This window comes from Tetranychus urticae, unplaced genomic scaffold (genome assembly GCF_039701765.1).
Source record: "Tetranychus urticae isolate SD_2017Ah unplaced genomic scaffold, NJAU_TeUrti_SD_1.0 Scaffold_4, whole genome shotgun sequence".
NCBI classification, from domain to species: domain Eukaryota; kingdom Metazoa; phylum Arthropoda; class Arachnida; order Trombidiformes; family Tetranychidae; genus Tetranychus; species Tetranychus urticae.
Window position 1 is genome coordinate 25,743 of NW_028315836.1, and position 24,462 is coordinate 50,204.

Genomic DNA, 24,462 nt, shown 5'->3' on the forward strand with positions numbered 1-24,462 from the left:
CACTTCCAATAAGTATGCTTTTTAACAATACATTTGTCCTTTAAACTTGACTCAAAGTATTCTCCATTTCTCTTTCCTCTTCCTTTAGCCTGTACCAGGAGAAATAACCTTTCTACATTCTTAAAAGCCAGGTGAATTATCAACAAAAGGCAAATTTGGCGATCACCTTATTTTATAAGTTCCAGAGGAAAGTTAAATGTGAAGAAAGAAAGGAGAAGAAAGAAAAGACCATCAAGTTGAAGGAAACAACGATTTAGGTCTACTAGACAACACCGAAATAAAGTCTATTCACTGTTTTGGAGGAATAAAGCATTGGATAGAGATGAAAGTATATGAAAGGTCAAACCATCTGTCCTTTGGTTACCTTCATTTTACTGTCATGTATGTATTTAGGTTTACCTGAGGTCACAAGAGAGTCACGCGTGCAAGTTACTTTGATTGAGCCTGAATGTTTGGTTAATCATCAACTTAGGGGAACCCTATGTCTGTTATACACAAGACTTTAACATAATAATCGCTTTCCTGGTTTAGCTCAACCAAATTGTTGTTGCATTGCTGCTGTATCTCAAAACAAGTAAACATTTCAAGCTTAACAGTGGTTAACCGTTGATGGTGAACGGTTTATCCGATTGACCAAAGCTGTGTAAAAAACAAGTCATCCCTGCTGTTAATTTATTGCTTGATTATCGAATCAACCAATATGTTTTTAGAGATAATTTCTGTAACTCATCAATTCAACTTTGATGGACTGGCTATTCACATCAAATTTAAGTCCTTTTATGCAATATGGCATTACCTAAATTTGTTGGGTTTAGTATTACATGAAATTTCACTGCAGTCATTTTGATGATTGAATGAATATTTATAATTTGTCTATAGTACATTGTGTATTACAATTCTGAAATTTCTTTCGTAAAGTATTTACTCTAACATTTACTGTAAGTACAGTTCAGCGCTTCAGCGTTCAGTTCTCTTTCCGCTTTCTAAGAAGACGTACAAAACATACACATATTTGTAAATTTGTACAACACCCGCACCTAAACATTCTTCGAGAAAAAGGCTAAAGGCTTAATTAGGATTGATATAAAGTATGGTCATAATCCGAAGTCTATGTCAATTTCACTTTCTTTCACTATTCTGCTCGAAAAATATACAAAACTTAAAATCGTAAAATATGAATCATAACAATATCTCTTAACGTTGATAAATTGTATACCAGAACTTTGTTTTCCTCTCTGTCGACCATTTATCCAGTTTTTCCGAAAAAACGAACAGACTCACTTGTTGATTAAAAATATTGTACTTGAAATTAGTTATTCTAACTTTAAATATTGATGTTTTAACGCAACTTTTCTTTTTTTCAATACGTGAGCTGAAAAAATTTCAACTCTGAAGTTTCCAGTGTCTTTGAATCTTCCAATAACGTAAATTTAGGTCCACATAAAAGAAACATCCGTCTAAAAGTGCATAGCTATCGAGAATGACGATGAGATAACTGATGATGAATAAATCTAAAATAATTGCTTTGGCTGCAATAACTATTCGTGTCTTATGATTCGCGTAGATGGTCTTGGTGTACGTTTTATCTCTTCCTCAGCTGGTGGCACATAAATTGCTGGATCAGGAGTAATGTACTCATCACTTGGTTCGTTTGTCCTATTTTTTAACCACGATACATGATCATCATAGTCCGCTTCGGATAAAATGTCATCTCGATTACCAGTAAGTATGCGTTGACTTCCTCTGAATGTGATTGCAGATGAAGCCAAGTTTTTTCTTGTACTCTTGATATACATTGTGAACAAATAATTAGTAATTTGTATTGATTAATTTGTATTAAGGGACTCACCATTCGTGAAAAAGGAGCAATTTTTCGACGTCTATTATAAATAGTTCGTTTTCTATAAATTATACCGATGATAACAATTAAAATCAACAAAACAGCTCCAGCGACTAGACCTAAAATTATCGCCAAATTATTTCTACCATCACTAAATTCCGAAGCATTAGACTTTTCTGGACTTGATGTAGAAGATGTTTCTGTCTTTTGGTTGCCTTGAACTGTTGTTGGCGGTTGTTGAACATCAGGTACCTTTTTGTTGTCATCTTTAATTGCAACAATTGTTTCATTATCCAAACCAGTAAAATCAATTCCAGTGGTAAGCAATTTTTCTTGGAACTTTGATACTGTCTCTCGAAATGAAGACAAAGTTATGTTGCTGAAATCATCTTGTTCAGGCCAGTAAACTAGATCGAATGATATTTTAAACGGATTCTTCAAAATAACCAAATTTTGTATCGAACTCTCTGGAAGATTTAGATTTTTCACCAACTGACGTTTAATAGATTGGATAAAGAGTCTCGAACGATTAACAACAGCAGTTTCATAGTCATCTTTAAAGGTCAAAACAATCGGAATAGTTACCACCAAATCAGTAGAGTTTGCATAAAATTCATCTTCAGGCAAATTGTCAGCTGGAATGTTGTCAATCACATCGGTTCCATTAAGATCAAAAAAGTTAATTGTCCCATCTGTAGTCTAAAGATAAAGGATAAAAACATTTTAACAAAAAGACGGTTAAATTCAATTCAATTGATTAATCAATATGATAACTCTGATATAAATACTCTAATAAATCTCAGACAATTTCTCTGTTTTTTTAATTGCTATTGATATTCAACATTTGATAACAATATTAAAATAATTTAAAGCAAAATTTTGTTTATCAATTCAAACTACTTTAAGACACATTAGATGGCACCATAAACATGATATGAAATAAAATTTTTGGAGGCAACTTTTAAAGCGTTTAAACAATTTGTTAATTTTTCAGTTGAATTAATTATTAAAATAGATGACTTTACCGGTATCAACTCTGGACTATTGGAAGGACAATTTACAAGGCATTCATCGGTTTCTGGACAGTAAATTGTCCCGTATTGGCAAGAATCGATCTCTTCAATTAGTTTGTCTGTACAAATAACATCTAAACACGAGAAAGATGAGGCACAAAATAAAAACTCAGAAACACAAAGTGAATTGCGTCTTCTTGGTAACAATCCTAATCCAGTATTAATCTGTTTTTTCACGGGTTCATCATTGCTATCAGAATCATAATCAATATCAGATCGATTGTCTGATGACTGATTGTCTTTTGGGTTAACAGTTGGATAAATTAACGATTCAATATCTTGTTTAGATGTTGATTTTTCCTGAACAAACACAATCACAACCATCATTACTGTAGTGGCACAATTGGATAGTCTCATAATCAATTAATCACCAAATCCAGGCCATTGGATAACCACTGGACAATTTACCCGATCACGTATGATCAAATAATTTGTAATGTCTAAACCCATTTGCAGCATCATTATTTAAATCAGTAAACAGTAAATATAAAAATTTGCTCTTCTATTACCATTGTTATACTATTAATGCAAATTGAAATTTTCAACAATCAGGAAATAAATGTCACTTGAGTGTTTATAATTTCATTGCTAGGGAAACACTAGAAAGCAATATTATTGTTCCCATTCTTGACAAATTATTTCCCATTCAATTCAATCGATATTAAAGTAATTCAACAACAAGTCTATGAAGTCATTACCAATTGATTTGACTTATAAAGGAAAACACATCGATTTGAATTGCTTTTGATTGATTGTAAAAGTAAAGGAAAAGTGACAAAAATAAATGAAACCTTAAAATTGAAAATCAATAATTCCTCAATGAATTTTGTGCAAGAAACTGAACTTCTAGACTAAATTTGACATTTAGCTTGAATTTCGTTCTGTAATATTAGCACTTGAACTCACTAATTAATTTCGCCTAAAAATTAATCATTTAATGATGAAATTATAAGCTTAATAAATCAGATTAAGATCTGGTAAACTGTCTAATCAGAGGTCTGATCTTTATGCTAATTCACTTGCTCAAAGCATTGATTGCACTTTCTTTGCGTACCAAATCTTGGTTAACAAGATTGATTGCTGTTTAACAATAAATGGCAACTTATTAGTATAAGCTCGAGCAAAATGTCGAAGATTAATGAATGATGAAAATGTTTTACTTTTTTGATCATTTCATGATTAACAGTTTATGTCAACACAAGTTAATCTGATTGTCAGTGTTGGAAGCAAATCATCAATATTTCAACCTTGTTTTGGATGTAAATGAAAGCCAACTAATTTACATTGAAACATAACGCGAATTAGAGATTTAAAGATTTGAATAAAAGGCCAAAATTGACATTAAAATTAGATGTAAAATTGAAAACAAATGACTATTGAATAGTAATTAACATTTTGTTTAACAGCTAATATTGATAAATTATCCGTTTCACTTTTGTCCCTCAATCATCGATCACTTTTCGCAATTAAATCTCAATAACACACACCCAATAAACTGCCTGAAGCATTACCAGATACAATACAATAAAAAGTTCAAGTGAACACAATTTACCTTGATTCAAATTTACATCAATTAAGCCATCAGAGACACAAGTTTCATCGGACAACAAGTCCACAGTTGAAGTCACTTCTAATGGTCAACTTGTAACCATTACCACTAAAGGATAAGTAGTCCTGATCAAAGGCAATTTAGTTGCTTCCAAATTGTTGAAAGGTTGATCAATTTGGTGAAACCCATCAAAATACATCCGATTACATGAAATGGATTCAATCATCAAGTTTCTTCCGAATGTAAAATCAATGGAATCTTGTCAATCAGTAAAAGTTGACTTTTTGTTGTTTATTTGGTCAATCATTTTTGAACATTAAAACTGAAATCAAATTGTTAATTAGATCAAGGTATAACAGTTTAACTTTTCAATCGATAACTCAACGGTAAAAATTGATTAAACATTTAATTGATTAACTTGAGCTGTTCAACATCATGTTGAACATGTTGTTAAACATTTTACTTACGATTTTGTTTTAATGTTCAACATTTGTTCAGATCAAACAAGCAATTAACACGAATTGTTAATTTTCAAAGCGTTGGCGATAAAGATGCGTGAGTGAAAAATTCTTGATTCAAATTATCCTTTTATTGTAATTATTGTTGATTGTCCAAATCAAGAGTGAAAGTTTTATCAATAGACATTGACTTTGACTGGAAAACGCAAATTAATTTGAAAATAGCATTTTCAGAATTAATATTGATTTGATGTTGATAACGATCAAAATCAATATCAGTAATAATTCGTTAATTGTCTTTATGCTTTAGGCTTTGATTTGTGTTTCCATGCTAAATGGGTGTTCATTTTTTGCTACTTAACTTTACCTTCAATGTTTATGTTTTTTTGTACAGCTTTCAATATGTAATACAAATTGGCTGGACAGTTTGTGAGTTGATTTACTTTATGTTCATACTTGGTGTTAAATTAAATTAAGGCAAACCTGAAATTGTTTGACCATTAATTATAAATGGACAGAAAAGCAAAATCAATAAGTTAACATTTGGCGTGGTTTTTTTGAAGGTTAACCATTAGAATCACTTTTCCTTCTAATTATTATTATCAGCATAATTAGTTGATTCCAGAGCATAATCATGATAACATTCACACATTCAATCACTGATTAACATGTCCATAGTTTACAAAAATTATTGGCTTTCAATTCAAGTCGATTGAAGATAAAAACAATGATTTATTCATTTGAGGCCAAAATCATGTGTTACCTTGTAGCTGCATGTGAAGTTTTGGCTAATCAATGTAAACTCAATGATTTGGTTCGGACAATTTAATCACAGCACTTCAAGTTTTGTTGAAGCTAAAAATATCAAGAGTTGAAATGAAACAATAAAAAACCTTGTAACTTATTTTAATCATTTTGCTGTTATTAATCGTCTTATTGTTAAACATTTGTAATTACTGGTTTAAATCGGTAACAGTTTATCTGGGAAAGCGTTTATTTATATGAATTATTACTTGATCAGATGATAATAATTCAATATCAAAACTGAGATTATCCTGCATCAATTTGGTAAGTTAATGAACAACAAAAAGTAGACATCAAAAGGCTAACCTTAATCATTGTTTTATTTCAATGATTTATGTTTTGATTAAATACTTCTATGGTTTACTTGAATTAAGGAATCAGGTTTATTATAATCTGATTTATGTAAAGTAGTAATGACCATAAATGAATTTGATCCGTTTTTGATATTGAAGTGGCTTTTAATGTTTTTTTGACAAAGACAGTTTGATGGACGAAATGAAACAATTAACTAATCATTAAACTTATTAAATGAGCGCTAATAAGAAGGCGAAGGATGGATAGGTAACGAAGGACAGTTGATGGAGCTTGAGTAAGCCTGAAAAGGTTGATATTGTGGTAAAAGAAGGAGGATTTAATATTGATTAGTATCAATAATGGTATTAGTTGAATACATATTTTAGCTTTTCGTTTTCCGTCTGTTGATTGGGAGGTGACTACAATTAATGGTCAGTCGATTGTCCCTCGATGAATTTCATATAAAAGGAATGGTTAATCGACAATCAAATATCACTTTCAATCAATTCATTTCTTAATCAACTTGTAAACACCAACCAACAAACCAACCAACAACAACCATGAAGGTAATGAAAGTTTACCATTACAATTGTGCTTCCATTATTATTGAGCCATTCATTTTGTTTTCCAATTGGATTTTAAAATTTAATTTTCTAATTGTGATTCTCTTTGATAAAATGTTTCATTTAATTTCGCCAGGTTATTGCCTTATTCGCTCTTATTGGTCTTGCCACCGCCGGTTACGCTCCAGCTAACCTTGCTAACACTGGTTCATCAGTCTCAACTCGAACCCAAGACTCTGTTGGTAACTACGCTTTCGCTTACCAAGAAAACCATGCTACCGGTGGAACCTCAAGAAAGGAACAAGGAAACGCTTATGGACAAGTTGTTGGTTCATACAGTTTAGGAGTTATCGATGGAAGACAACGAATTGTTAACTACGTTGCTGACCCAGTCCACGGTAAGTGAAGTCTGATTAAAATTGATGATTGAGTTGTTGATTTTTGGTTTGATTTCAATCACTCCAAATCTGGCAATCAAAACAGTTGATAGTGAAAGTTTATTCATTTCAATTGATGGATAAATGGACCATTCAAGCATCCATCAAATGAAACAACTGTAATTTATTATAACCATTTCAAGTCAGTGATTAGCCACAGTCACTCGATCCAAAAGCCTTGTTATGTATAATCTATCATTCATAACCATTGATTTCAGGTTTCCGCGCTCAAGTTATCACAAACGAACCTGGAACCGCTCCAACCACCCAAACTGTCGCTAAAGTAGCTGCTCCAGTTGTTGCCGCTCCTCAATATGCTGCTCCAGCTCCAGTTGTTGCTGCTCCAGCATACGCAGCTCCCCAATACGCTGTTCCCCAATACACTGCCCCACAATACGCTGCTCCAGCTCAAATTGTTGCTGCTCCTTCATACGCAGCTCCAGTCGTCACCAAAGTTGCCGCTCCAGCATACGCTTACTCTGCCCCAGCTTTGACCTACTCTGCCCCAGCCCCAGTTGTAACCAAAGTTGCTGCCCCAGCTTACGCTTACTCTGCTCCAACTTATGCTTACTCAGCACCCGCTCCAGTTGTAACCAAAGTTGCTGCTCCAGCATACTACTCAGGCTACTCAGCCCCAATCGTCCACAAAGTTGCTCAAGCTCCTATTGTCCAACAAGCCTGGTAATTGTCTCGAATTAATAATGATAAATAGTAGTGATTAATGTATTTTTATCTCGGCTCAACTAAACAGATATAAGGTTAAAACCACATATCATTTAATTGTAATATCGATTGTTGAAATATTGTATTTTGTGTTTCTCTAAGTCCTAATCCTTAACGAGCCTTTTTTAAGCAAATTATAAAATAAAATCATTTTTTGATTGAAACACTTGTTCATTTTCAATTTATTTCAAATTGATACTTTTATGATGATCAACAGAAATGGCATACATCAAAATGTGATACATGACCGAATACCCAAAAAATATTCCATATAAATTTTAAAGAATAATCAAGTAAAACTGAATATTTCTTTATCCAATGGTATTATATTTTGTAATTTTCAGATCGACTGTGAATCGACAGACCTAAAGGTGGAAATAACTCACTCGAACAAATACTCGGATAATTAAGATAAACTTAAATTGCATGTAAAATCAATCTGACTCAAACATCACTTTATTGGAGAAACTTGAAAAGTAAAATTTAAATCTTGATCACCAAAATTTCATCAGACAAATCTACAGATACAGAGTAAATGATTATTTTTTGAACAAAAGTACGATATTACGAAATGAAACTTTCTTCAAATATTTTGAAAATTCATGATACAGAATAGATAAATCTGATAGTAACTTGAGATGAAATTTCCGTGTTGAAAATTTCTTTTCATTAACTTCCAGACTAAATCAGATAATGGGAATGAAAGACTCGTTATAAATTTAAATTTAAAGGAAATATGATTTGTTTTTGTTTGTTTACAACAAAACTTTTGTAGTTGCCATTTGTTAATTGGTTGATCATGAATGACAACCAGATCATTCTTGACTTATTTTAAAAAAATGGCTAATTTGTTAACATAACTAATATGAATATTCAGAAAAATCTGAAAGAAAATCAACATCTTGGAGAAAACACGAAAAATGGTCAGATGAGTCTTTTACTTTAATGGATAACAGTCAACAGTAATTGGCCAATTAGAGAAACTAGAAAGATTAAATTTGCAGTTGAATAGATGTTCACTGATTATCCATATAATAAATTTAAATTAGATGCGTGAAAGAGTGAAGAATAAAATAGAATTGATTGACATTGGGATTTTAAGGAAAGGTAAAGGATAAAATTGAAACAATTAAGAGTTTTCTCAGATTAATTCAAACATCCATATCAATGAGGATGATGATTTTTACATGAATATTCAAAGTAAATTCAGAATTTAATTTGAATTCAGCATTTGAATTTGCAGTTGAATGGATGTTCACTGATTATCCATATAATAAATTTAAACTAGAATGCTCGTTAATTTTGTTTGGAAATTTTTTCTTAATTAGAAACATCAAATTTTTATTGATCTTCCTGCACCATCGGTTTAATTGGGTTGATACTCTATTAGGTTTGATTTGTTAATTTATCGTTTCGCATTGATTTTCTGAATGCTTTGTAATACAAGCTTATCGACACGATGTCTCAGGTAATATGGCACGAGTTGGAGTGACCATTATCGTTAATCATAGTCTAAATAATGGTTCTCTGCGCGCAATACTTGACTAGACTAAGACGCGTTTCAATACGTCCGTTTTTGAGTACGACTTTTACCGCTAGAGGCGTCTCCGGATAGGATGACACATATATTTGGACTCAGCTTGTTGAGGTCTATAAGCACACAAAGTTTCATCAAGAAACTTGACAGGTTGGATGAGGAAGTTCAGCAATTTTTTTATTTTATTTTATTAGATAAGTTTATTTACTCTATTAAAATTTACAACATTTCCAATTTGTGATTCATATTATTTTTGTATTGTGTTTAAATAAGTATCAAATTGTAATGGGAAGGATCCGAAAAGATGCTTTGGATCTCGAGTTTTTACCCGTAACAAGTAATGTTAGATTTATTGGACCAGAAAGGATTACAAGTTTTTCAACCTACTATAACAAAGAACGTGAAGAAGTATATCGCTCTGATAATTCATCGCAGAGGTATCTAGACGCGACCAAGTTGAACATACCAATCAATTGTCTTGAAGGATACGATCCTGAATCTTATGTATGTGATCTTCCAGGCATATGGGAGTATTTCATGCACTGGATTGGGAAACATGAAGAAATTATTAGAGGTCCAAATCCTAAAAACGATCCACAACAGCAGATTGATTTCATATGTACAAATCTGGAATTGAAAAGAATATTGCTTGCATGTTATGAAGAAAGTGACTGGACTATAATTGCATTCAGGATCGAGAATGAAATTTTCATGCATTTAGCCGATGGAGAGACTATTGAAGACAACATACGTAAATTACATGGGGTAGAGCCCACACCCCAATATAATCCTAGGAAAACCAATAAAATGAACTATGCAAGATTGAATGTTATCAGAAAGATAACTAAACGAGTTGAAGAGCGTGAATTGAACTCTGACACTGATCAGGATTTATTCAGTATTATTACATCTTCAAAAATTGGCCAACATCGTATATTACACACTGGTATTACAGAGTTTGTGGCAGATAAAGATGATGTGGATAAGCCAATTGATCAAGTCAACTTTGCAGCTTTGAAACTCATACCCTACCTGTTCAGAGGACGTAACACAGGCTTTAATATTTCATTTTATCGTCACCTGTATTGGTGGGCATCTGCACTGGTTACTGGCCTCGAAACACTTATTTGTGGAGATCTTGATGAGGATTTTACTCTCAGTAAATTGAAAGTGCTTCCAGCCAGTATACTTAAAACAAAATATCACGCTACAGCTCAGAAAAAATGTCTCATTACTTTAGACAAAATTTTACATTTCATCAAATCTGAAGTTAAAGAAAAAAACATGGCTTATGAATTTCAATTGAATGCGGAAACTCGAGAAGTCATTGTGTCTCCTCCAAAAAAATTACCCATAAAAGCTATCATTACAAAGTGGAAATTACCATATGATATTCAAGAATCAGCAAAATCTTAGCCATGCAATGCCAAATTGTCAAACTACTCATTACTTTTTAATTGATCTTCAATTATTGCCCAGCTCAGTAAAAAATCAAAATTTTAATAAATGAAAATTAACGAAGAAAAATTAAGTTAGTCAACTTCAGTTTTGATTCATTTAAACTTATTAAAATAATATAATGAATTAATTTCAACTTAAATTCTTGACAACCTATTGAATTATTGACCTATCTGATTTTTCATGACAATTTGTTAACATAACTTAATATAAATATTCAGAAAAATTTGAAAGAAAATCAACATCTTGGAGAAAACACGAAAAATGGTCAGATGAGTCTTTTACTTTAATGGATAACAGTCAACAGTAATTGGCCAATTAGAGAAACTAGAAAGATTAAATTTGCAGTTGAATAGATGTTCACTGATTATCCATATAATAAATTTAAATTAGATGCGTGAAAGAGTGAAGAATAAAATAGAATTGATTGACATTGGGATTTTAAGGAAAGGTAAAGGATAAAATTGAAACAATTAAGAGTTTTCTCAGATTAATTCAAACATCCATATCAATGAGGATGATGATTTTTACATGAATATTCAAAGTAAATTCAGTTAATGAAAGTTTCCACGGAAGATATTCACAGATGATCAAAAGATGGGCAATGATTAGCAGAAAATGAAAGAAATGAGGAAATTAAAGTGCGATAATTATGTGAGGTTTCACTTAAATACCAGGCATAATGAATGAGATGTTATCCATTAATTTATCGTGTACTTCTTTGGGACATCCGTTGGAATGTTCAACTAACCTCGTTAGACCAACCAAAGATCCCATAGCACAAATTGTTGAATCTAGAAGTACCGATAAAGAAACTGAACTAGCGAGACCTGGACGGTCATTTAGTCTTTGACCTATGTTGGTAAGTGAATCTCCAATGAGTTTTAAATGACATGCTACATCGACGTAACCTCCATCGTTTTTACGAGTTGAGGTCGATTCTTGACTTTTTGTTGAGTATTTAGGCGTCACAGTGGATGAAAGTTTTGAAATTATTGAAGATTTAGAATGACTTGAGGTAGATTTAGATGGTAAAGAGCTAATTGGATCTGAAGCTCGATGCATATTCTGGGCCATTTTAGCCGCTTTCCGTTTCCATTGCATTTTTTCCTTATTGGGGAGAGTTTGCCACACTTCACCTAATCTTTTACTAACACCAGCGAAATCTAAATGAGGGTTGCTTTGAGCTATTTTAGAACGATTTTCTCGGGCAAAAAGTGTGTAAGCTGTTATTAACGGACCACGTTTTTTCTTTTCAGGAGTTTTTCCCTCTAATGGTGTTTTCAGTTTAGCCTTGGTTTGACGTTTAGGTTTCTTTTCTTCCTTTTCTTCGACTTCCGGTACCGGCTCAGCTTTAGGTGTTTTCATCTTGTTTACATGAGCCATTGCTGATGCCAAAGAATCTTGAGGATCATTAGCTATAACCAAAGATGCTTCGTCTGAGTCATTATCATCTGAACCAAAGTCAACATTACCAACAATACCATATTTGAACTTCCGTCTGAAACCTTTACGTCTATGATCAATGTGAGGTTGACCAGATGTGATCTGTTCAAATAATTTGTTTGCCGCAGAGTCATTTTCAACCATTTTGCGACTAATCTTTATGGGTTTGATGGCAAGTTCACTAAATGAAGTATCTGAACTCGTAGACTTTTTGGGTGATTTATCATGTTTTTTAGCAGCCAAAGTTGATATAGCTGGTAAGGGTGTTGAAGAGGGGATGACAGTTGTGACAGGTAAAACTCCAAGAGCGGTGCCTACATTTAAAAAGATTAAAAAGAACAGAGCATTTTATAAGTTCGAACAATATGAAAGCCCGCGTAAAATGTGACAAAAAACGAAGTCTAAATAAACAAAATGTTTTATCTGGAGCTTGTCTGCCAAATAAATACAATTTAAGTAACAAAAAATTTTTGGCGGTAGATTTATCAAGTTGAAAATAAAATAATTATAATTTTAAAACTACATAACAAAGTTTTAGGAGGCAAAATTTGCTGTAGTCTGAAACACTCACAACCTTGAATTCAAGAGTCGATTCTAGGGGCATTGAAAAGGCTATTTACCTGAATTAATAGGTGGAGATGTAGAGTTTATAGTTGGTGACATGTTTAATCCATCATAATCTGTATCATCAATGTTTTCGTCAGCAATATCATCATCATCACCTTCCATCATCACGGTGTCTTTGAAATTATCATTTATAGGAGGTATTTTGATTTTAAGACGCTTGGAGCTCAATGAATTGGTCAAATCACGTTCAATGAAAGTCTTTTTAGGCGTTACACCATTGTTCGTGATTCCAATCGGTGTCCGAGCTGGTTTAGGTTTATCTACTGATTCGACAGTTTTCTCAGTTTCTTCCATTTCAATAACTTTAGCCGATTTCTTACGGATCCGACCAGACCGAGAAATTCCCGCTGTTGGTGTTTCAGGGCTAATTACACCAGCCATTTTGATTTATTTATTGAGACAATTATAAAGAATAGCTAACTAGCGATATGCTGTCAAAGTGAGAAAGACAATCGATGAAAATAAGATTTTAATTCACTCAAAAAGATAAAAGATAAACAGAAAAACAATAACATTTGACAAAATTAGCAAACCTCTTCCAGCTTAATCTTCAAGCAAGGATCCATTCCTTCAAAGATTGAATCCACAAAAGCGCCAAATACAAAACAAGGGAATTTTTTTCCCTGTTTAATGTATTTTAATAACAGAATGTTTAATTGCAATAATATTTAAATCATACAATAAATCAAAATAACTATATTATTTGATCAAAAGATAAATTAATCCACCTATCTTGTAAAAATAACAAACATTGAATAAGTCTTAATAGTATCGTAGGCATCGTAATTCACTTTTACAATGATTAAAATTTGAAATGATTTAAATATCTAGACAACTAATGCAAATTAATTAAAATCAAAAGATTTTTAAGGTGATAACTGTTGAAAAGATTGTGCCTTTTCGATGATTTAATTGGGTTAATTTTGTTTAAATGTTTGAGCCGAAAGCAAGAAGGTGAAATGAAATTAGCTGACAGTCACTTCTCAGCCTTACCAATTGACATCAAATAATTTTCAAGATGAGTTGAATAAAGTGTCGGTTCAGGTCGATTTAAATTTCCTGAGTTGGTTCATCATGTTTGCTAGACGATCGACAACTACGGAGCGTTTGTTTACAGCTTGATTTGAATTGAAAAGATTATTTCTTGAAGCTTTCTGTCGATAGATCGAACTCTTTATCGATAGTTGTTTACTAAAATTTCAACATAGATTATTAATCTGTACATCTTGACTCTTCTCAACTTTCAAGGAAATGGAAATCTAATCTAAATCTATTGTAAAGCTACTTTGATGTAGCATTTGATTTTTTACCATATCTGCTGCTTTTATCTGAGAGATCAATATCACGACGTTCAGTAGACGACTTTTCATGTAAGTTCATTTCTTTGCTCTGTTTGTAACTTTTTGCTTACGATTCCTCAGTTTTTTTTTGCTAGACTTGCACAGTTCGTGTTGTCTTCCCTGTGTTTGTTTACAGTCGACCCATTCACTAACCTTATTAAATTTTCATTATCATCCAACATCTTTACTGTTTTATCAGCAGCTGCGATTAAACATGGAAACATCGAGTTCGGTTGTCCAGAAAAAGATTGACATAGAGTCACCTCGTTATGATCAAAGTACCTATTTGGGAAGAGCCAAACATTTTTTCGTCGTAACTAATCCATTGAATCTATTTAAGTCTCCTGATGAAATTAAGCGAGCAAAGGAAATCGTTGAAAACTACAGGTAAGAGACTATGAAACTTAAGATTTTTATTGTTTTTCTTTCTTTTTTTTTCTTCGTGCTTGGTACATTTTTGTTAAATTGTACTTTTAAATTTAATGCCAGAAACATTATCATCAGTCTAAACTGTTTCTTTTTATTTTAGGAAGGGTCATGATGTAGGCCCTATTACTGAAGATCAACTATGGTACTACAAATATCTTTATGATAGTGCTCATCATCCAGAAACTGGAGAGAAGCAAATCTTAATTGGACGGATGTCAGCTCAAGTACCAATGAACATGTTCATTACTGGATGTATGTTAACATTCTACAAGTGAGTTTCGATTTACTTGCAATACTATCTTGAGATATGCTTAATGACTGATCACTTGAAACATTTTCTAAATCATGTATATGTATATCATGTCAATCGAAATTTTGTTTTGCTATTATTTTTATTGCAATTTAGGAGCACTCGTCAAGTTGTCTTTTGGCAGTGGTTTAACCAGTCTTTCAACGCTGTTGTAAATTACACCAATAGAAGCGGAACTTCAGACATACCACTTTCGTACGTTTTCATTATTGACTGTAAAATAAAAAATCGTTTGATTAATTTGTTTATTCTAATTTCAGGCAACTGGGTACATCTTACGTTTTTGCAACCAGTGGCGCACTTGTTACTGCCTTAGGTCTTAATAGTTTAGTGAAAAAAGCTCCAGCCCTAGTTGGCCGATTTGTACCTTTTTGTGCAGTCGCTGCAGCCAATTGTGTTAACATTCCCATGATGCGATCAAAGTGAGAATCATTATTTGCTCATTTTATCTCTAATTACATATTGACTCATAATTTTCTCATGCTATTTTTATGAAAACAATTTTAGAGAGCTTAAAGAAGGTATCGCATTGTATGATGAGAATAATAATCTCGTTGGCGAATCTAAAGTGGCAGCTAAAAAGGCTATCTCTCAAGTAACTTTTTCGAGAATTGCAATGGCTGTTCCTGGAATGAGTAAGTATCTTTCTTATCAAAAATCTCATTATCCATCCATCTTAAATCAAATCTTTGCCCTAATCGAGCTTATCTTTTCTTATTGTTGCAAACTTTCTTAGCCTTACCGCCAATTTTCATGAATTATTTGGAGAAACGAGGAGTTTTAAAAAGAATGCCATGGATTAATGCTCCTTTGCAAGTTGCAATATGTGGTTTCTTGTAAGTATCAACTGATTCAAGTACATCTGATGTGAATCTATGTTATTATCTAATTTTTTGTTTTCATGTTTACTGATCTTTTCACTTTAAATTATTTTTATTTACTTTTTCTAGTCTAATATTTACAACTCCTTTGTGTTGTGCACTTTTCCCGCAAAAAAGCTCAATAACTTTGGATCAGGTTGAACCCGAACTTCAACAGAAACTCAAAGAACACAAGAGTCCACCGCAGATATTGTATTACAATAAAGGACTATAAGGACAATTGAGTTGGCCTGAAATTCAAAACACAAACAAAAAACCAAGACCAATTGTTGTCTATCATTCACACTAACTAAGAAATGGCAAGGGAGGGAATAGCTATGAGACCAATGTTCATAAGAGACTGTGATTTAGTTAATTTTAAATTAATTTTTCCCTTGATTTTTGATCAACTGTCCTTAGACAGTTTTTGTCTTTTGATTAATAACGCAACTCAATTCTTTTGAGAATAGATTTTTCGTTTTCATTTCTCCATTTTATCTTTGAATGTATCTTTCTTTTCATTTACCAAGATCTGTTCAAAATAAGTGGCTAGTTCAGTCTTCTTTCCATTGTTCTTGCATCGTTATTTACATTTAACCGATATCTTGTTATTGATTTTTTCAGTGTTCCTTTTTCAAAATACTAATTTTAAAGCATATCAAATTTGTTGGATGCAATGTTTAAGTGATCAAAGATCCATTTATAATTAGATTCTGTTTTCCAGTTGAAATATGTATTTGTTCAGGGCTGTGTTATCTATTGTAACAATTTAACTTGTTGATTCATTCAATCGTCTTTCATTGGTGTTTAACTCAACCAACAAAACTATTATTCCTGTTAATATAATAAAAAGGAGAATACAAGAGTCCATTGCAATAATGTATTACAATAAAGGACTAAGATTTTTCCATTTATCTTTGAATGTATCTTTATTTTCATTCGCCAAAATCTGTTCAAAATCAGTGGCTAGTTACGACTTCTTTCAACTATTGTTACATCGTTATTTACAATTAAACCACTATGTTGAAGGTAACCAGTAATTAATCAAACATTTGAATTAGATAAACTTATATCTATAAACAATTTATCAACTTCATAGTTGCTTCTCATGGGTAAAAAACTTGAATGTTTAATTTCGTTAAAAATGAGCGAAAATCAAAATATGTAAGACAAAATATTGTATACAATGATTATCTTTAATGATCAATGACCAGGGTGATAATACAATGTAAAACTCTAAAAAATGGTTAAAAATCTCAGTACGATATTCTGTAGCTTACCATGGCCATGAAAATGACCTAAATAAGTCAAAATTAACTGAATATCTTGTGAGTCTTTCAAAGTTTACATAGTTCAATAGATAATCTCAATCAATTGATGAAATTTCTGACATCAAATGAACAATTATTTGACATCATATAAACAGTCACGATTAAAAATGACACGGTATATATGAATATTGAATTAATATAAAATAAAAGATCAAGGTTCGAATAAAGTACAGAAATAATAATTAAAATATATTAAATTGGTAAAATGCGAAATGATGAGAAATATGGTGATGGATGAATTTGGAAAGATTTTGTACACGTGAAAGTGGATAATTCAAGATATTCATTCAGCGATTTCAGATCCGGCTTCGGATTCATGCTCAACTTGGTCTTCTTCAGCACCTTCTTCATCTAGAATAAAGTGGATAAATTGAAAAGATTAGCGGTCAAAGTTAACAAAAATTAAATAAAAGTAAATTACCATTATCATCACGATTTCTTTTCCGACCTCGGTACTGACGGCCAGGGGCACGATTGAGAGGAAGATCAAATTCATTGTGTTGAATCAAGCTACTTCGATAGCTCATCAAAGGTTGCCATTCATCGTTATGAATACCAGGTAACGCGCTTTGAACACATTTGTCCAAATAGCTGAGGCTGTAAGAGGGATGAGAAAAAATTCAATAAAAGATGATGAAAATTGTCACTGGATAATGTGAATTTCAAATACATACACAGTCTTTTTATCCTGTTTGATAAGCTTGTTTGAAAATTCACTGAGAATTTCAAGGAAAGGTAAATTAGGCGGAGGACCAAGAGGATCAATAGGATTATCCAGTTTATCAAAACTGAAATGGATTCCTTCTCGATGTAGAGATGCAACTGCGTCACGATTCTTTTGGTTATCTAAACCGAATGACAAAGCAAATCTTTTGGCTAACTCTTTCAGAGCCAAGAAGTTTTCATCTTGTTTTGTAAATGCATTAGGATTTTGGTGCGATTCAACCTGCAATTCCTTGAAAACTTGAATCAAAGCACTAGCCATAGTTTTGGCACAAATAACTTTATTCATTTCCCTAAGTTTACCAAGTGTTGTTTTGATAATGTCTCCGAAATCATTGAAGAACTATATATTAGAAATAAAATACATCATTAAATATACAAATAATTATCATGAATGAAAATCAAACTTACTTTGACATAATGACGAATGACACAAATAGCATGTCGCATAGGAATTACATTATAAATAATTAATTTACAATATCCAGCCAGTAAATGTCTTTTCTTGTGCAACTTCTCAACAGAGTTTTGTATTCCAGGTTCATCTAAATTTGAAGAACAAATAAAACGTTAAATTTCAATTATAGTTAAGAATGAGAAATAAAAAGTTTACCTTCAGATTCTTCATCATGAACGAATACTCGCTCAACAATGAAAGATTCCAATTGTTTGATGAGAGTATTATTAGGTCGGTAAACCAATTGTGCTACAGCTGGTGAATCGTTTTCGAGTTGATGATCAAACATCAGTAACAAATCACAAATACTGAAGTAGGCCTGTGGATAGAAGAAATTTTAATAAATTAAATGAAAAAATAGCACTAAATGTCAAAAGATTCAGTTAGATAAGATACGTACTTCTTGGGCTATGTCTTCATTAGGATGGCTCAATGTATCTCGCAATTCAGCAATAAATTCTATCAAACGATTACGAGTGTAATGTTCAACTGGTCCTTGATTTCTAGCTTCAGAAAGAGCATGAAGTTCCCATATCAAAGCATAATAACAAATACTGATAGAATATTTTATGGCATCTTCGGGAACATTATCAGCATTTTCAGAGCCAGCACCACGGATCCACCGTTCGAAAACAGTGTCCCACATTTCATATGAGCTCATGTCGTGGCAAGATATAAAAGCAGCAATCTTTTTAAGAATCATTACAACTGCTTCTCTCTCATCACGACCATTAGGACGTTCTGAATATGCTTCAACAGCATCTTTGTGCTTTTTCAAGACTAGAGTATCTAGCAATGAGCTTTTAGATACCCAAACCTCTCTTTTGAAGGTGAAATTTTCATCGTATAAATATTCATAAGCTTTAGCACAAGCTTCCAAGACCTCTGAATCAGAATGAATTTCAACCAAAACATTAACCAAACGAAGTAAAGATTCCAGTTGATCATTGTTTTGTGAATAATAGCTCAACTCAAAATATTGAGGAATAGTCATCAGATTAGCTATCTTTTCAGGGTCAGTCTTGTACTTGTCAAGAAGGAGAGGAAGTGAAGCAATGAAATGCTCGGAAATACGATTCTTATCATCAGCTACCTGTTTGGCTTCTTTAGTGGATATTTGTTTACGTACTGGACCTCTTCCGATAGGGTATTCTCCAGTGGCAGCTTGTTTTATTGCACACACCATCAGTTCAATCAAACTTGTCTCTTGTCGATCATCTAAAGCTTCTTCTTCTGGACCAGGTTCTTCTAAGAGCAAATCGGTCATACATTCCCAATCTTTCATCATTGGGTGACTTTCAATTAAACTGTCTACTAAATATGCACCGTGTTCATGAAGTTCACTCTCAATGAAGAATGTAATCAAATCACGTATCAGTGGGGTGTGAACTGAACGTTTTTTACCTCTTCGAGAACACAAGTTTGAAGTAGCTTCTTCGTCTACTTGGAATAGTTTTTCATTTAAAAATTCTCCAGCAGCTTGAGCAACTCCACGGTGAGTCGCATAGACCAATTCATAAACATGTTCACAATCTTTATCCGTCAACACTTCTCGGTGGTATTTATGTATACTGATTATCAATTTGATAGCTTGAACGGCAACCTCGTACTCTTTGTCCAGTGTCATGGCAACAATTCGTTCTTTGAATTTGTTAGTAAACAGCTCCATTTTGCGAGCGATTTCTTCAGTTTCATATAGAGGAAGTAGAGATTGTAAGCATTTAAGCCTTACATCACCAACTTTATCATGCAATGTCCAACCAACATATTTAAGGAAAGAATCATCAAGAAAATAATTGGGGAATCTCTTCATCCATGTACCTATTTCATACATGCATAAGGCTCTTATCTCTGGAATGATATCCCGATACCTGTGGACAAAGATTGATTTGAACAAATAACCAAGCATCGTTTTAATATCCTCCATATTGTCATCAAGCTCTTGACGCTTAAGGACTAGATTATCCAGTCTATCTCCTCTTGATCTTTCTTGGCGAGCTTTATCTAGTTGTCGTTGGGTATTGTCGATGTTGATACTTAAAGTAAGAGCTACATCAACAAGAGCTGTCATAAGTTTCATAGCTGCTAAAGTTGCGGTGTGTCGGAAAGCACGGACTTGAGAGTCCGACAATGTAATCAGAAATGAGATCATACTTTCCATCAGGTATTGATCGTAAATAATACTGTATTGACACTGGCGAATCAGTGTATGGACAAATTCACAAAAATTGGCTCTGAATTTCTTCCATTGGGGTCCATTAGTGATTATTGGATAGTCTCCTCCAGCTTGATCATCAAATTCTTCAACTAATTCTCTAATTATTCTTGCATTGTCCATAGTCTCCTTCATTTTAGCAGTAATTTTTCCTTTACAACCAGAAGCAAGGATAAAGAATTGTAACAACTCGAGAGTTGCAGCATCCCTATCCTGGCGATAAGACTCAATCCATTCATCAACAACAGACTAATGAATGAAAGTAGGTAAATAACAAGTGATTAGAAAAGATGAATGAAGCTATAGTTAATTAGGTTCATATTTAAAGATTTAATTCTTACCTGCAATGCTGCACGACCCTTTTTGACACTGGAAAATAACGAATTACCTTCATCACCAGCACTTAACATTGACCCATCAAGAGAATCATCAATAACATGGGCAGCTGTGCTAGGTAACCCTGTTGGTCCAGGTAAAGGCACTGATTCCCCAGGTTGAACAGCTTCTTTACCTCGAGCTTTGCGAACCATGTCAGCAAATTGTCACACAAATAATAACTATAGTAAGATAGTAAGGATAAAATTAAATTAAAAATAAATAAAAACAAAGACAATCAGAAAAGATAGCAAGAAGATAAAGACATCGGCGGGAAGTAGATTGACTCAAACTTGGGAGGATCCTATCTTGGATCAGAAGTCCTCTATACTCATTCCAAGATACAACTCTCTCTCTCTCTTTCTCCCTTTTGTCTCTTTCTTTCTTTCTGAATGAAATCAGTCTTTTTTTGCGTATTTTTCAGCAAATCTATACACAAATACACAAGAACTGTATAATCGCTCTTTCTTCTGTCTTTTGCTATCCATTTTTAAATCTTTAATAAAAATTGAAACAATTGCTCAATAATTTATATTTTTTGTTATAAAATTTAATAACACTGTCCATCATACCTATTCTTATTGTAAACTATTGTTTTGGTACCTGTTCCACCACCAAGTGAACCATCATGTACTCGCTATCTAAAGGACCAACTACTAATAAGGTTTTAGTTAAATCTCGGCGAAGTAAGTATTTTTTCTTAGTTGATGTTTGTCACAATTATTATTTATTTATGACTAGTTCGTTGAAAATTTGCTGTCTGAAAATTGTTTTTGCGAAATTGAAGTTCTAGTCAAAACATAGGCATCTCAAATGTTAAAACGCTATTTACATTTCATCTACAATTTTTTTTTGTTTTATTTTTTATCATCTCAGGTCTGCCTCCTAGGATGGATGCTTTTGAGAATCGCGGCAATATGAAAAATCGCCGTGAAAATTATCCCATTAATGATATTAGGTAAGATTCGTGGATTTCTTTCTTGTCGATGACCGGCAAATCTTATTTTTGCGTTTTTGCTCTGTGTGAACCAAATTATCGGTTTGTCATCATTCCACTAATGTCACGCTTGTTTCTTTTCTCTCCTCCCTTTTTGTCACGTTTAAAGCTCCACACGGCATGTTTATCATAATTCATCTTCCGGTAAAAAAACTTATCATCACCACCACTACCCACGGGAATCAAGAATTATCAGTCCGCAGCACCAGGAAATGATCAGTTATATCCATGGAAGTATGTTACAAAATGATCATGAACACTCAAAATCATCTATCAATTCATCAGTATTTTTATTTTTGTTTGATCAGATTATGTCATTCTCATGCTTATGATCCTTCTCTATATGCAATTGTCATATGATGTTTGGCCGATTTTATCCAGCTTTGATTTATTACTTGCATCTCTTTTCAGTGACCCTAAGTTTAAAAGCCTCTTATTATTAATCTAAAAATTTTTTTGGTATGTGCTATCACCGAAACTAGGCAAAGTCGATTAAGCATCAAGCTGAATTTCGATGCTAAATTTTTAGCTTGATATCTTGACAGCTTTAGTCGATTCAAATAATCCAACTTTTGCATCTCTTTCCATCTGACTGTGTTGCCATCCTAGATCATTTTTTATCATAGATTGAAAATTTGGTAGTTTTTTTCAGTTCTATTGATTAGATGTAGGTGTGAAATTGATTTATTCATCTAGGCTAATAATTATTTCAAATTTACCTGTAAATTGACTATGAGAATATTTCGAAATAGCTTGCTTCATATTAGCATTATCAAAATATGATGTGCTCTATCTTCATTTTACATGTTTATTTGAAAGGCTGGTAAAACGTCAAAATTTCTGAATTCGGTCATCATACTTGTTTGTTTATCACATTGCATATTCTGCTTTTCTTAGTTTGCTTTCTATAAAAATAGACAACTATTGATATGTATCACTGAGTTATGTAGCAATTTATATTTTTTTAATTCTTTTTAATTTGCGTGAAAAACAAACCTTTTTGCAGGGACCGAATAAGAATTGAGATCTATTTAGCTTGGACTTTTGTTTTCCTTTAGCTTATTTTCATGCTAAATCTTATATTATTTTTTATGTTCTATTTTTTTCTTTTAAGCCTCAAAATAATAAATACTTTTATTTTCTTTTACTCTAAATTTTAGATTGGGAAGGCGTGATGAGGCAATATGAAAGCGATGCCCAACTTCATTCGACCATTCCAGTATCTAGTAAAAGACTTCCAAGAGTTGCTTACTATAAACACAGTGAAAATATTTCTCACCACTCACCAAGTAAGAACTGCTTGGTAAGTCTCAAATGCAATAATGTTAATAATACTCTCAATTGTTTGTCACCTAGAGATGGAGAGATCGGGAATCGAGACATTTTGGGGACAAAGGATCTTCCACCAAAACATTCCTCACCATCAACCCATTACCCGACTATGAATCTCCCTAAATAAGTTGACCAATTTTTTTGCTGATTGCGCGTATTTATTAAAAATTCACATCTCGTTGATAATATTATTTGATCTATCAAATTTTATTCCATTAATAATAACCATCGCTGGAACCAAGGTCGGCTACTTCTTTGTCTAGGGAAACTATGCCAAAGGCAAATTTGAACCCATGCTCAACTTGTGTAAAGAAAATTCAATTCAAGGTTAATTCAAGTTTTGGCGAGTACTTGGGTCGTTGCTACGAGTTAATTTTGTCGTAAATCTCTGCCCCTCTGATTTCTATTAATATTAAGGATCATTATCTATATCGCCTTGAATAGTTGTTTTTTATTGGCTAATTAACCTGTTGTGTTGAAAAATGAATCACCCTTTTAGTTTTTTTATATTTTCCAAGTTCTATATTCGTTTTAAAATCATTGTTATTTAATTCATGTCCAATCCTTTTATTGTTCACTTCTCAAACAGCTTTAAGGTATTATAGTTATTGATGCAGATAAAGATGCAATCAAATTTAGCTTTATTCATTGAGTAATCATGATTAGCTTTTCTTACTTCTTCATTCTCTGATAAATTGCCAATAAATTAAAGCTTTATGTAACAGCTATTTTTTTATTGTTAGTTGGCAATTCGTAGTGAAAATTTACAACTGAGGTGGATTAAGGTCGCTGTAATTTTTTCATAATTTAGTTAGATTCTTAATGGCAATAGTCAATCTTAGGTTCTGCTGGTAAATCGTTTTATATTAATATTCTGTAAAAGATATTTCAGATGTGATATCGAGCAAAATTCTGACTTGGTAAAATCAAGGAAATTCAAGTGTCTTGAGAAATTATTGTGAAAATGAAAATTATCTGATGTAAAGATAAAGATACTGAATATGATTGGTGTAAATTCAACGATTAATGTTTGATAATATTGATTGTTTCTCTTGATTGTCAATATTCTGCAGTTTTCTAATTGTTGAGAGAAAACTCCACTTTAGAGTAATTAACATCAAATGGACATTTTCAACATGCTTTGAACACGTGAAAGACTTCACTTTCTGAATGAGACTCATTAATTTTAACCCTAATTCAATTAGATGAAAAATTTTGATTCCAGATTTCAATAGATTGCTGAGAAGTTAAAGGATATAATCAAGGTCGATTTCTTTTGTCATT

The 24,462-nt window shown here is 32.5% G+C and overlaps 6 protein-coding genes across 9 annotated transcripts; 3 read left to right on the forward strand and 3 right to left on the reverse strand.

Moving 5' to 3' along the window:
* Positions 1 to 841: 841 nt before the first annotated feature.
* Positions 842 to 3,447, reverse strand: LOC107363327 (uncharacterized). Its single transcript, XM_015930545.3, has 3 exons — positions 2,866 to 3,447; positions 1,850 to 2,539; positions 842 to 1,784 (listed from the first exon to the last, which is right to left on the reverse strand). The coding sequence occupies exons 1-3, from the start codon at positions 3,268 to 3,270 to the stop codon at positions 1,539 to 1,541; spliced, it is 1,341 nt and encodes a 446-aa protein (XP_015786031.2). The 5' UTR covers positions 3,271 to 3,447; the 3' UTR covers positions 842 to 1,538.
* Positions 3,448 to 6,455: 3,008 nt separating this feature from the next.
* Positions 6,456 to 7,905, forward strand: LOC107363339 (uncharacterized). Its single transcript, XM_015930553.3, has 3 exons — positions 6,456 to 6,584; positions 6,718 to 6,979; positions 7,237 to 7,905. The coding sequence occupies exons 1-3, from the start codon at positions 6,579 to 6,581 to the stop codon at positions 7,701 to 7,703; spliced, it is 735 nt and encodes a 244-aa protein (XP_015786039.2). The 5' UTR covers positions 6,456 to 6,578; the 3' UTR covers positions 7,704 to 7,905.
* Positions 7,906 to 11,004: 3,099 nt separating this feature from the next.
* Positions 11,005 to 13,314, reverse strand: LOC149092892 (uncharacterized). The gene is made up of 2 exons (XM_089269992.1): positions 12,803 to 13,314; positions 11,005 to 12,496 (listed from the first exon to the last, which is right to left on the reverse strand). Exons 1-2 carry the CDS (start codon positions 13,188 to 13,190, stop codon positions 11,403 to 11,405), a joined length of 1,482 nt encoding a protein of 493 aa, XP_089126118.1. The 5' UTR covers positions 13,191 to 13,314; the 3' UTR covers positions 11,005 to 11,402.
* Positions 13,315 to 13,793: 479 nt separating this feature from the next.
* On the forward strand, positions 13,794 to 16,662 carry LOC149092893 (sideroflexin-1-like). 2 transcript variants are annotated; one of them, XM_089269979.1, is made up of 8 exons: positions 13,794 to 14,179; positions 14,352 to 14,536; positions 14,679 to 14,849; positions 14,985 to 15,083; positions 15,149 to 15,310; positions 15,396 to 15,523; positions 15,625 to 15,724; positions 15,839 to 16,662. In XM_089269979.1, the coding sequence occupies exons 2-8, from the start codon at positions 14,364 to 14,366 to the stop codon at positions 15,981 to 15,983; spliced, it is 978 nt and encodes a 325-aa protein (XP_089126105.1). In that variant the 5' UTR covers positions 13,794 to 14,179; positions 14,352 to 14,363; the 3' UTR covers positions 15,984 to 16,662. The 2 variants fall into 2 exon arrangements, with proteins under 2 accessions (XP_089126105.1, XP_089126104.1); XM_089269978.1 differs by having other exon boundaries at positions 14,037 to 14,179; positions 14,349 to 14,536.
* Positions 16,663 to 16,925: 263 nt separating this feature from the next.
* On the reverse strand, positions 16,926 to 21,196 carry LOC149092894 (cohesin subunit SA-1-like). Its single transcript, XM_089269974.1, has 7 exons — positions 20,816 to 21,196; positions 18,660 to 20,723; positions 18,416 to 18,578; positions 18,214 to 18,347; positions 17,754 to 18,145; positions 17,501 to 17,676; positions 16,926 to 17,430 (listed from the first exon to the last, which is right to left on the reverse strand). Exons 1-7 carry the CDS (start codon positions 21,002 to 21,004, stop codon positions 17,363 to 17,365), a joined length of 3,186 nt encoding a protein of 1,061 aa, XP_089126100.1. The 5' UTR covers positions 21,005 to 21,196; the 3' UTR covers positions 16,926 to 17,362.
* A 63-nt stretch (positions 21,197 to 21,259) lies between these two features.
* On the forward strand, positions 21,260 to 23,364 carry LOC149092895 (uncharacterized). Of its 3 annotated transcripts, none has more exons than XM_089269981.1 (5): positions 21,260 to 21,535; positions 21,726 to 21,807; positions 21,956 to 22,080; positions 23,007 to 23,149; positions 23,203 to 23,364. In XM_089269981.1, the coding sequence occupies exons 1-5, from the start codon at positions 21,478 to 21,480 to the stop codon at positions 23,299 to 23,301; spliced, it is 507 nt and encodes a 168-aa protein (XP_089126107.1). In that variant the 5' UTR covers positions 21,260 to 21,477; the 3' UTR covers positions 23,302 to 23,364. The 3 variants fall into 3 exon arrangements, with proteins under 3 accessions (XP_089126107.1, XP_089126108.1, XP_089126106.1); XM_089269982.1 differs by having other exon boundaries at positions 23,007 to 23,135; XM_089269980.1 differs by having other exon boundaries at positions 23,007 to 23,364.
* Positions 23,365 to 24,462: the final 1,098 nt, after the last annotated feature.